This window comes from Orcinus orca, chromosome 20, assembly GCF_937001465.1.
Source record: "Orcinus orca chromosome 20, mOrcOrc1.1, whole genome shotgun sequence".
NCBI lineage: Eukaryota > Metazoa > Chordata > Mammalia > Artiodactyla > Delphinidae > Orcinus > Orcinus orca.
The window spans coordinates 17,601,478-17,613,855 of record NC_064578.1 but is presented as its reverse complement, the minus strand read 5'-3'; the positions used below and the strand labels follow the sequence as shown (position 1 = coordinate 17,613,855).

Genomic DNA, 12,378 nt, shown 5'->3' with positions numbered 1-12,378 from the left:
TTGATAACTGCACACCTATGGTGGCTTAATTTTTTATTGTAGAGAGTGGACGGGGTCTTTGGTGAAATTACGAGCCAGTGAGTGAGCCCTAGTTAACCAGCTAAGGCTAAAAACCAAAGCTTGCTTCCTCCTTGAAAATGTCATTATCTGGAAGGTAATGTAGGACTGTGGCCAAGCTGAAACAATGAAAAGCAGTGGGTAAACTTCCTTCCCTGTGGAACAGGTAATAAAAAGGGAGTGAAATCAATAGCCCTCTCGTCCCATTTATTAAAGAAACAGTAAGAAAAGGTACAATGCAGGAAAACACCATCCTTTCACATCAGGCTGAATGAAGCACAGTGATTTCTCCCCTTCACTCCCCCCACCCCCACCCCAATTCCCATAACCCCATCCACGTCAGTTTAATTTTGAGGTTCTCTGATTGGGAGTACCAGTGGAGAGGGAGCAGGATGAGCAGTGGAGCCTTGATCCTGGCCTTCTCTAAGCAGGCCCGGTCAGGCCAGCAGAAATTTGGTGGCTCTCTGAAGTGGCTGCACTTCCCTGTTCTGTGTTCCAGCCCCCAGGGGAAGGTATGGCAGTAGAGGGTGACCAGGTCAGCGCTGCTGAAGCATGGTCCGCTCACCAACGCAACATTTCTAGACAGCAGTGAGCTGATTCTCCGGTGGTGAGCAGGGGAGCGCATATGAATTGGAACCTGCAGGCCAATGTATCCCTGAGGAAAAGTCCACAAGAACAATTCAAGAAACTAGTAAGAAACAAGGGGCAGAAAGCTGTGGGACAAAAGCACAGCAGGCTTCTGGAAGGCTGGAGATTCCTTCTCGCAAGGCGGGATCATTCCCACCTGCCAAAGTCCATGTCCCACAGATAACATTTCACCTTCAGTCAAGAAAGACGCGGGGGTGGGGGGCGGGAAAGGCTCGTTTGAATCTGAGCCCCAGCTATGTACTTCAGACTGTAGCTCCACATCTACCCTTTCACCTAAAACACAGCCCCTGCCCAGAACCACAGTGCCTGGAAACCAGGGTGGTCCTGGAGAGAAAATGGTGTTTAAGGGGGTAACATTCCATTTGGGTACATTGCAGCCATTGGACCCCCTGGTCTGGGGAAAGCAGCTGGGTTTGTGCCAGGGAGGCTCCCCACTCTAGGAAATGGGACCAAAGTCTTGCTTACAGGGCCATTCATCCTTGGAAAGGAAGCTGGGTTTAGACCCAGGGTCCCAGTTGGCCTTGCAAAAGGAGCTGGGTTGATACCCACCGGGCCTGCTGGCGAAGAGCCTAGGGGCCCAGGAGCTGACCTGGGGAAAGTAACCTGACCAGGACCTAATGGGCCAGTAGACCTTGGGAAGGTAGCTGGACTTGGACCCTGTAAACCAGTGGCCCTTGGAAAGTTAGCTGGGTTGGAGCCTAGTGGCCCAGAGGCTCTTGGGAAAATTGCCGGACTTGAGCCCTGGAGGCCAGCAGACCTCTGGAAGTTAACTGGGTTTGAAGCCAATGTGTTAGAAGACTGAGAGAAAGCAGCTGGGTTCAATCCCCCTGAACCTGTCCCCCTTGGAAAAGGATTAGCATTTACGCCCATGGGGCCAGCGGGCCTTGAAAAATGAGCTGAATTAGGGCCAATGGGGCCAGGAGCCCTCGACATGGGAGATGGATTTGGCCCCGGAAGGCCAATTCCCCGAGAGCCAGAACCCGAGTTTGGGCCTATGGGGCCAGGTATTCTGGCCATGGAAGATGGGCTTGTGCCCATGTTTCCAGAAGACTGTGAGAAAGCAGCTGAATTTGCTCCTAAAAGACCTGCTGCTCTTAGAATGGGTGCAAGATCTAGGCTTTGAGGTCCAGCCATTCTTAAGTTAAGACCAGATCCTGTGCCCAAGAGGCCACCTGCTCTGGTGTCCAAATTAGGGCTTGGAGCCAGGCTACCTGCCCTTGGGTTAGGCCCAAGGCCTGGGCCCAGGCCACTTGACCTTGGGTTGGGCCCAAGGCCAGGGCCTGGAAACATACCTGACCTCGGGGCAGGGTTTGTACCTACAAAGCCTGATCTCAGATTGGGACTTGGTCCGGGGCCCAGGCCAACGGGCCTAGGATTGGGAGGACCATTCCCAGAAGTCAACAGGACACCTGCTCTCAGGTTGGGTCCAGATCCAGGGCCCATGGGGCCACCACTTCTGGGGTCAGGACCTGTTCCCAGAAGACCACCTGGCCTTGGGTTGGACATAGGACCTGGCCCTGGGAGACCCCCTAACCTTGGGTTAGACAGAGGCCCTGGGCCTGGAAGAGCCCCTGCTCTAGGATTTAGAGCTGACCCTGGGCTTGGCCCCAAGAGACCACCCGGCCTTGGGAAAGAAACTGCACCTGTGCCAGTGGGATTCATCCCTCTTGGAAAAGAAGCCATGCTTGGGTCACGAGCACCAGCAGGGAAAGGTGCTGGATTTGAAGCCAATGAGCCTGATGAAGTTGGAAAAGGAGACGGGTTCCTTGGAAACGGGGCCAAATTTCCACCAAGAGAGCCGGTTGCCATAAGGAAGGGATCTGAGTTCATACCCAGAGGGTGGCCTGTGTTTAAAGCAGGACCCCCTTGTGGTCCCAGGGAACTGTCCATCCGTCCTCGAGGTGGCAGCGGAGCACGAGTCCAAGGAGTTGGCCGCTCTCTAGGGAAAATCCGGGGTTCTTTCATACTTTCTTGGGGACGTTGGTGATAATGGGCTTGGGGCGAGTTTTGAAAAGGATCTTGTTTTTGATGAGTGCTGTTACCACGTACTGGGTGCCACTCCTGCAGTCAAGGTCATCACAGTCCTGCTCCCCGGGAGTGTGTTTAACAAGGACGGCAAAAGGTTTCTCCAGATGGATGATTTTCCCATACAGGATATGATGCCCCACGATCAGCACAGGGATTCCCTTTGGCAGAACAAGAATGAGATGCCTGAGGTTCAGGGCAAGGTCGTAACATTCAGGTGCCTTCTAGAGATGCTCTTGGGAGGCAATGCTGGCACCTCCACTCCCTCAACCACTGCTGAGAAGCCACAAAGGACAACCCACCCTCATATCCTTTTTACTCTTTCTAGCCCCAAGTACGAGAATTTCTACTTTTAGAACTGTGACCTTTCCAGATTCCCCAAAGCTAAATTTCCCTGCTACTGCAGAGGTGGGGGGAGAACAAGCAATGGCTTAGCTAGACCTTGAATAACAAACCTGAGGGCAGTCCTCACTCTGGGTCCTGGGAGCACCACCTTGGTGTAGCTTGCTTTCCTGAAGCATTAGGCAGGGAAAGAAAAGTCCCCTCACCTCAGTGGTGTAATGTAGGTCTCCCAGGAGGTTTCCAGCTAATCCAGTGCTGTAGCGAGCCTCGATCTCCCCCTGTAGCTCCATCAGCACCCATTCTGCCAGGCCTCCAGCCCCAGCACTGCAAGCAAAGGGCTGGCGGTTACAATATTTTGGAGGGGTGAAGGATGAATAATAGTGTCCTACACCACCATTCAAGGCCCAAGAGATCTCTTTGCTGAGCACGAATTCTTGGGAAACTGGGCAGTGCTAGACACTGAACTAGAAATTGAAATGCAAGGATTTGTGCAAGATGCACCTAAGGACCCCAATTCTTCCAGGGAAATTTCAAACCTATATGGCCCTAATCATTCAAGCTAAATTAAAAAAAGTCTCAAAAGGTACTCACCTGGAAATAATGATCTGCACCATGAGCTTCCCGTCTTTAAAAAGCAACTGAAAATAAGCTGTAGAAAAAAAAAATTTCTTTAGGATCATAACAATAGCTAACATTTGTCACTTACTGTGTGCTAGGCACTTTTGTAAGTGCTTTAGACATATTTAATTTCAAACCCCTAACAACTCTATAACATGTAACATTTTTAACCTGATATTGTACATATAAAATTGCTTCAGATCACCAAGGGTCAACTACAGGGTGGAAAGTTAACAGGTATCACAACTGTGTTCAAGGTCGCATAGCTACTAGTCTACCAGCCGGGATCTGAACCCAACACATACACCGCAGAGCCCACACTCTTGGCCAGTATGCTAACTTGCCTTTCTCAAGGATATTATATTTTCCATTCTGCATGGTTCTAAAAAACTAAGGAATTCTTTTAGGTTTTACTTTTTCCTTTGGTGATGACATAAGCTTCATGTCTGCCACTTTGGTTATCTTATATTTCAAGGTTCAAATGATCTCTTTTAACTAAAAGCCAAGAGAATGGAAAAGGTCTTCCAGACAACTTTAGTGAACGGTAAGCTGATTTCTGATGTGATTCTCATCAAACACTTTGCCCATCTTTCATCATTTAGAAACTAAGGATACCCTGACGCTTAATCTACTTTCGTTTTATACAATGGCACCACCTGGTGGCAAGTTTGCGGCACTCTACAAGAATGAGTTAAAATGGGACATTTTTGCCTGAAACAACTGGCTTCTTGTACTTTGTCTTCCTGAGAAGGATAGATTAATGGGGAGATTGAGGGATGGGGGATCTAAACTATAGCTTCTGTACAAATCTTTCCAATGAATAGATGGAGCCTAGTGGAAGGTTATCAGATCAGTGTTTACCAACTGTAGAACAGCAAGTTAATAGGAATTATAATTGTGCTCACGATTAGCAAACACCTGCTTAAAGTTAAACAGGTTTCCTTACTGACATGTTAATCTTTGTTTTGGATCTCCAGTGAAAAGTATATTCACGGCAGCCCTGTAAGACAGCGGAACCTCTTACTCTTGAGCACCAAACACATTTTGGAAATATGAGGTTGGTCAATCAGTGGTCTTCAAATTCAAATATAAAGAGCAGCTAATATTTATTCAATTTTTACTATGAATCAGATGCTGTGCATATATATCATGGGTGGTATCTCATTCAACCACTCTGAGATAGGGACTTATCTGTATTTTGCAGATAAAGTTACTGAGGGATACATCTGCTTTATGTGGTACACACACAGCTAGCAGGTGGTAGAGCCAACACAAGAACCTAGGTCATCCAACTTTACACTCATAATCAATACCCTCTCAAAGGAGAAAACCAAGTGAGAATAAAAAGGCATGAAGGCATCAGGCAGGCACTGCGTACATGCATTCAGCAAGAGCTGAATCAAGAAGTCATGTTTGAATAAGCCAGACCTGCTGTAGCAGTACCAGGTGTGGTACCGCTTGACAACAGGTAATACACTGGCTCAGGACGGCAAAGGTCTTCTGACAGATAAGAAGGCCCCACCTCCACCATCAACAGAACAATCAAAAGCACTTTTAATATTCTTCCAAGGTTTCTTGAAGGAGAGACTAATAATTAAAAATCAGAAGGCCTAAATTCAGGTTCCAGCCTGTAAGTGTGGAACTCTTTCAGTGTCATCATACACAAGTCACTTAATGACCGTGGGGCTAAAACCTGGATTGTCTGACTCATTTAACTATCATGAAGACCAAATAAAACACATGTGGAGGGCTTCCTTGATGGCGCAGTGGTTAAGAATCCACCTGCCAATGCAGGGGACACAGGGTCGAGCCCTCGTCCGGGAAGATCCCACATACCACAGAGCAACTAAGCCCGGGCGCCACAACTACTGAGCCTGCGCTCTAGAGCCCGCGAGCCACAACTACTGAAGCCCACGTGCCACAACTACTGAAGCCTGTGCACCTAGAGCCCGTGCTCCGCAACAAAGAAGCCCACGCACCGCAATGAAGAGTAGCCCCCACTCACTGCAACTAGAGAAAGCCCGCGCAGCAACGAAGACCTGACGCAGCCAATAAATAAATTTTTTTTAAAAATGTGGAAATGCTTTAAAGACTAACATATAGCTAATGTTTTAAAGAATGGGATAAATAAATCAACATTTCCACACTATAATTGTGAGTAAAATTCAGAGAATGATAGGTACATTTTAGCCATGAATCAAAAAAGGCTCAATAATTGAAATTGAAGTTGTGAAGTTTCTAAAGGTTAATAAATGCATATAGATTGAGAAGAGTTCTTGTAAATAAGCTTTTGATGACTAATGAAATAGTATATTTTCCTTGATAAGTGTAAAATACAGGTGGTTTCACAGAAGCAATAGGGTGTTCACACAGATACAAATTTTAGGAAAATCATGGCAGGGAAGGAGATTAATCTTTAAGACCTCTGACCACATGTTTGAGATAGGAATGTGCAGACTGTTTAGGCAAAGGGGATGTAGAAATATTTTCAGTGCATTCCCCATTTCCTCGACAGTCTCCTATCAGAACAGGAATTCAAAACAGTGGCCTAAAGGGATTTCCCTGGTGGTCCAGTGGTTGGGACTCACCACTTTCACTGCCGTGGGCCTGGGTTCAATCCCTGGTCAGGGAACTAAGATACCGCCAGCTGCGTGGCGCGGCCAAAAAATAAAAACAAAAACAAAAAAACAGAAAAAACGGTGGCATAAGTGAATAAAGGAAAACAGATGCCTAATAGCTGGGTCAGAGTAGCTGTACCTCCATACTTGTCGCTGTGCTTCAATGAGCACACACAGCTCTCTATCCACTTATGTAGGAGGCCCTGCCTGAGTACACCTATTGATACTGGCAGACATCTAGCAATTCTTGTAAAAATAAGAATTCTGTGGCCTAAAAACTTGTGCTAGACCTAATGAGATGCCGGAGATGTGAATACAAATGAAGTTCACACCCAGCTTACAAGAGTCTAGCTCACAGGAACCCGTGGACTGATATAGCTATATTTATGTACATGAGGGTGTATTTACCAAGTAAGTGATGTAGGGGAAGGCATCCCTTTCGTGAATTTTAAAATTCTACTTTAGCATCTTAAAATACCCCATTGGCTGAATCAGATTCTTCTTCTTGCTCCTTGCTCTAGGCAACTATTCTCAAGAGTAGGTATGTATACCTGAGTAAGTCACTGATAACACACCTGATGGAGGCGACAGGGAATATGTATTTCACTTAGTGTGGAGATGACTAAAAAAGATAATGAGGGGCTTCCCTGGTGGCGCAGTGGTTGGGAGCCTGCCTGCTAATGCGGGGGGCACGGGTTCGAGCCCTGGTCTGGGAGGATCCCACATGCTGCGGAGCAACTGGGCCCATGAGCCACAACTACTGAGCCTGCGCGTCTGGAGCTTGTGCTCCGCAACAAGAGAGGCCGCCATAGTGAGAGGCCCGCGCACCGCGATGAAGAGTGGCCCCCGCTCACCGCAACTAGAGAAAGCCCTCGCACAGAAACGAAGACCCAACACAGCAAAAATAAACAAACTCCTACCCCCAACATCCTCTTAAAAAAAAAAAAGATAATGAGAACATGCAGCCCAATCTGTCCTCATCCCCTTGAAAGTAGGCAGAAAAAATCAGTAGGAAAACAAGGAGGTGAAGAAGTATAATACAAGTCAAATCCTATTAGTAATAACAAGTAACATTATAATGAAAATTTTCCGTATAACAAAAAGATTTCTAAGTCTTCAGTCTCAACTCATTCCAACATTTAAAAATAAGCACAGCAATTTCTAAGTGCTTGTTCTAAGGTATTGCTTATGTAGAAACTGCAGCTTTATCAAGAGCAACATCTGAAGGCACGGTTTGATGAATGTACCATATCAAATCATGACACTAAAAGGAGTCACTGGAAGAGACTGCCCAGCACCTCACTCTCAACAGCCTTGAGTTTAATCCCAGATTTAGCTAGGACCAACTAACTGGTCTTTGTTGAAGAATAATAATTCCAAGTTCCTGTACAGCCAGGAAGAACTGATGCCACTTTTCAAAAAGATGTTTAAATTCAATGTATTTCAGAGCGGAGTCTCACAGGCCACAACTACAGTACATACTTGGAGACTTGGAGAGATAGGAAGGTGTGGAAAAAACCATCCAAACACCTTTCCCCTGCAATGAATTATTTTGACTCCCTACCCCTCCCCTTATAAAAGGGGGAAATGTTTTACTATTCAATTTTGGGGGGCCTTTACATAGCTAAACAAACTAAACACATAAGTTCTATATTCCTAACTTAGTCAAATGACTTTAGCTATGTAAACAAAACTTTTTAAAAAGCACTTTGTATGTTTTAACTATTTTTTCCCTTAAAGAAAAAAAAAATCCTTTGTGGGGGGCTTCAGGATTTCTAGAAATATTATCTAAGAAATTTCTAGAAATATCTGAGGTTGCCCCAGATCATCCCCAGTCTTGAGACCTGGAGTTACTTTGGAGATCCTGAGTAAAGTCAAGACACTGTTGTTTCTCAGGACAGTGGTCCAGATGACTTCAAGACCCCTGAACAAACCGCAGATGAGCAAAGAAACCCACATTCTCAGAATCAACCAAGACTCACAATGGGAACCCTAATCAAAACTCAAAAGGTCTGTCTGAAATCAGACCAAATCTGGGATACATCTTATTTAACTGTCATTTTGAAAGTCATTAAAAACCTGAGAAATCAAAGTGCCACCACAATTTCTTAATTAGGAAGAAAAATTCAGGCAGAGCATTATCTTTGTAATACAAAAAGCTTCATTTCTCACATAGCTAAACCTTTTTGAACATTTATCTGGATTCTCCCTTTTCATCCTGAAAACAATGCTATGATACAGGTACTATGACTCCCATTTTACAGTGAGGAAACACGCTTAGAGAAGCTAAAGGTTAAGTAACTGGTGGAACAGCTAGTAAGTGGTAGACAGGGAATGTGAATTCTAACTCCTCCACAATCCGGCCTGTCCTGCAGTCCTCTCACACAGCACCTTCTCATGCAGGACATCAGTACAGGAACTTGCTTTACAAACATTAGTCTTTCTCATAACATCTCCCACAAGATGGCAAATAAACCACCTATGAAGAAGATGTTATATCTCACCACCAAAGTAACTATGACATCTGTTGGGTAGGCAGCTCAAAACAAATGAGCCTGCTTTTCATCATATCCAACTGACGAGATTTAGGTTTCTGAAATCCCTAGAGATGTACTCAAGGTTACCTCCAGGATTCAAAACTATAGCCTAAAACTCCGTTTCCTGCCTGTGTAAGGCAAAACAAGTCAAAAGAACAGAGCACATTCTTTGTCACTGATTCATCTAATCTCCTACAAAATTTCTCATCCATTGGTTTCTGAGTTGTTAAATTGTTAATATTTCTAAGGTCTTACAGAGAACATCATGAGCAATGATCCTCATGATGGTTAACTGCCCCCAAAATAAAATGTAGCAGAAGAAAGCATGGTATGTATCGTATTAAACAGATTATGCAGCTTTCACTGAAACAGGGGCTTTGACTCAATGGTTTAACCTAACTACACATAATTAAATTTTATTACAGCTAAACAATGTTTAGCTGTAATAAACATTGGCCCTTTCATCTTTTCTTGTTGCTTTTTAAACGGAATAAAGGCTTTAACTTTACAATTCTTAATTTAAAAACATTCATTTTTATTTTTAAAAATTAAATATGACACAAAATGTTTGCAAATTGCTGGGCCAACAATTAGCACTTATTGAGTTCTTATTCGGTCCCAGAAACTACTCTTTGTGTTTAGGGATTCAGTGAGAACTGAATCAGACCTGGATTCTGATTCTGCCATTTATCTAGCCTGCGTATGACAGGGGGTAATTTAATCTCAGGTTGCAGTTTCTCCACCAATAAATTGAGCATAAAAGAGAACCCATCTCAAAGGGTGGTTGTGAGCATTAAATGAAGTTTAGAATGTAAAGTCCTCAGCACAGTGCCTAACATGGTAAACCTTTAGGGTCAAGCTATTGATTACCTGGAGGAACATGGCATTTTCTTAGTACATGTCCAATAGAATGACTTTATACTACTCTGTGTACTTATTATTTTAATGTTTATAGTGGATTAAAACATCCTATAAAAGCAGCATGTTATCAGAATGAAATCAAGCTTACACAATGGGAGAACAATTCAAATATGGCAGTCAGGGTTCACCAAACTGCTTCTGGGATTAAGTTCTGGAACGTTTTTTACCTCTAAGCATGATAACTATTTCTCTGTGTGTCTTTCCATCAAATGAACAATTCAGGAACTTTTATATACAACTCAATACATTATTTTTATTAGCAGTGTTGTGATTTTGTGACTGATGGGGAGAGTCTAAGTTTCAAAGGGAAGATCTTGTCTCTTGACAGGCTTATGTTATGTCATTAAGAGCTAAAATCCAGTTTCTAAATGAGAAGCTTGCTCTCCTCCAAAAAGGGGCCATGGAGAGTAGGTGGAACTGAATGCTTCCAAACTTTTCATTAGTGAAGAGTGGGTTCAAAAACGTGTGTGGACACTATGCATACATGTGGTACTTTCCCATCACATTTTAAGATTCCCATGATGGAGGGAATCAATTACTGGTATTTGTAGACAATGGGTAGAAAAGATGACTTCAGTCGATCAGAGTTACTCCAGTTTTCTGCATCTTCTGCTACTCTGCGGCCCCTTCTACCCTTCCTCCTCCTACTGCTGTGGCACCCTATCTTCCCCAAAGCCCCTTCCTTTATAGCTCTACTTGAGGTCTCCCTCTGTACTGGATTCCCCTCCTACCAGCCCCCATCTTCTCCACCCTCTCCCCGACCCCCTCCCCTCCCTTCAATTTCAGCTACAAACACTTCCTATTTCTAGCCCCGCCCACTTCTGGGACTTCTCCATCCGCTTCCCCTCTTCCCCCCCCCCCAAACAAATTACCCCCGACTATCTCCAGGACCGCTTACCAAGCTGTTTAACCCTTTCTCCTACCTCCCAAGGGAACTACTCTTTAAACTGCCTTCCTCCACTCCCCACCCCCGGAATACTCTTTCCAAACCGTTCATCCTCCTCCCAAAGATCAGTCTTCAAACGTTCCTCCTCTACCACCCTCATTTTCCAAATCGTTCCCTATTTCCCCCCGTCAATTCTTAAGTACTTCTCTCCTCCAGGACCCGACTCCACCCCACTCTTCTCTCGTCTCTCACTCCGCCCACAAATGAAGCTGGATCACTCTCCAGACTGTCTCTTCCTTCCAACCACCCTCCCAATTACCGCTCCCAGCAGCATCTCCCCCACGACTTAAAATGTCCCCTCGAAGGAACCTCACAGTCCCCCGCTAAGTCCCCTTTCTGATGTTCCCGCTACTTCCTGGGTTCCAGTTCTACCCCACTCTCGCAAGCATCCCGTGCTGGGTTCCCTCCCCACCCAGGGAAGAACCCCTTTCCGCACATACCTCGAGGTTCCGGCCCGCGCCGCCCCCTTCTCCGTCCTCCGCCCGCGCTCGGCCACTCTTTCCGCCCTTCTCCCGCTCCGCCCTGCTCGCTCCCTTCCTTCCCTCCGCCTTCCGACTCCACATTGCTCCCTTCTCCACAATTCCCGGCCCTCCTACCAGGGGGCCCCTCTGGGTCGCCCCCGACCTCTGCACGGCCCTCCCCACTCCCCTCCCCCTTCCCGGCCTCCCCTCCCCCCCCGCCGCTCCCCCACTCCCCGCCCCTCGGCTCGCCATTCTTCTTCTCGAGCCGCGTGCCCCGCCCGGCCCCAGCTCCCTAGCTTCCCGCTCCCTCGCCCCCTCGCCCCCATTCCCGGCTCGGCCCTCGCTCCCCGCGGCCTCCCGCGCTCCCTGCCCGGGGCCTGACCTGCAATGGCGGCCGCCGAGCGCGGCGCCGCGCGGCCAACGGGCGACAACCGAACCTCCCGCCGCCGTCGCCGCCGCCGCGAGCACTGCCTGCGCACTTCCGGCCTTGCGGCGCGAGCACTTCCGGGGCAGAGCACGCGAGCGCGCGCGCACGTGGGGCCGGGGCGGAGAGAGGCGAGCGCCGAGAGTGGCTAGCCCATCCGCTGGTGAGTTGGGGAAGGGGCGTGGGGAGCGGGGATGGGACGGGGTGGGGGGTGTTAGAGCGGGTGAGGCCTGCTACAGGTCGGCGCCCGGCGGAGCTCGCCGATTCTCTTGTGCCGAGGCCGGTGGGGGCTACTCCGGAGATCCCCGGAGAGGGAAGGGGCGGTGGAGCCCTCGCGCGCGCGTTGGACGCACTCTTAGACCGGCCCGGCCGAACGCGCCTGCTCTGCAGGCAGGTTCCTCACCTTGAAAGGAGACGAGTAGGGGGCGACCCAGAGCGGAGTGCGTATATTGGCGGCGACGGGGCGGCAGGTAGAGGGAGTAGTTGACAGATGCCGACCAGTCCTGTCGCTCCTCCCCTTGAGACGCTCTCTGTTCTTCCTGCCCCATCAGCCCCACCGTCAGTACCGTAGTTGAGTGTGTGATTTGAAAACTTAACATGCAGTAGAGATAGAGGTGTTTGCCAAAATGCAGATTGCTAGCCCTCCCCCCGCCCCAAAAGATTGGAATTCTGGAACTGTGGAATAGGACCCGGAATCCTGCATTTTTAAAAACCATTTATCGAGGTGATTTTGATACAGGAGTTCTGCGGAGTCTGCGGACCTGACTTTGAGATACTCCTT

General features: G+C 47.4%; 3 protein-coding genes across 4 annotated transcripts in view; 1 reads left to right on the top strand and 2 right to left on the bottom strand.

Moving 5' to 3' along the window:
- Window positions 1–249: 249 nt before the first annotated feature.
- Window positions 250–2,670, bottom strand: DERPC (DERPC proline and glycine rich nuclear protein). Its single transcript, XM_049703993.1, has one exon. The coding sequence runs from the start codon at window positions 2,668–2,670 to the stop codon at window positions 1,048–1,050; it is 1,623 nt and encodes a 540-aa protein (XP_049559950.1). The 3' UTR covers window positions 250–1,047.
- CHTF8 (chromosome transmission fidelity factor 8) lies at window positions 250–11,632 on the bottom strand. Its single transcript, XM_004273204.3, has 4 exons — window positions 11,556–11,632; window positions 3,664–3,721; window positions 3,279–3,396; window positions 250–2,891 (listed from the first exon to the last, which is right to left on the bottom strand). The coding sequence occupies exons 2-4, from the start codon at window positions 3,684–3,686 to the stop codon at window positions 2,667–2,669; spliced, it is 366 nt and encodes a 121-aa protein (XP_004273252.1). The 5' UTR covers window positions 3,687–3,721; window positions 11,556–11,632; the 3' UTR covers window positions 250–2,666.
- UTP4 (UTP4 small subunit processome component) overlaps window positions 11,629–12,378 on the top strand; it is a 32,617-nt gene continuing 31,867 nt past the window's right edge. For both annotated transcript variants that reach the window (XM_012534295.3, XM_049703984.1), the window contains exon 1: window positions 11,629–11,760. The gene's annotated coding sequence lies outside the window, so the exon portion shown is untranslated. The remainder of the gene's footprint in view (window positions 11,761–12,378) is intronic.

Bases quoted from the DNA above. Each gene is read 5' to 3' on its own strand.
- DERPC (XM_049703993.1), bottom strand. From the start codon at position 2,670: ATGAAAGAACCCCGGATTTTCCCTAGAGAGCGGCCAACTCCTTGGACT.
- CHTF8 (XM_004273204.3), bottom strand. From the start codon at position 3,686: ATGGTGCAGATCATTATTTCCAG. The intron at 3,397-3,663 runs GTGAGTACCTTT...CTTTGCTTGCAG, and splicing joins GTGCAGATCATTATTTCCAG to TGCTGGGGCTGGAGGCCTGG. The intron at 2,892-3,278 runs GTGAGGGGACTT...GTTCTGCCAAAG, and splicing joins ACCTACATTACACCACTGAG to GGAATCCCTGTGCTGATCGT.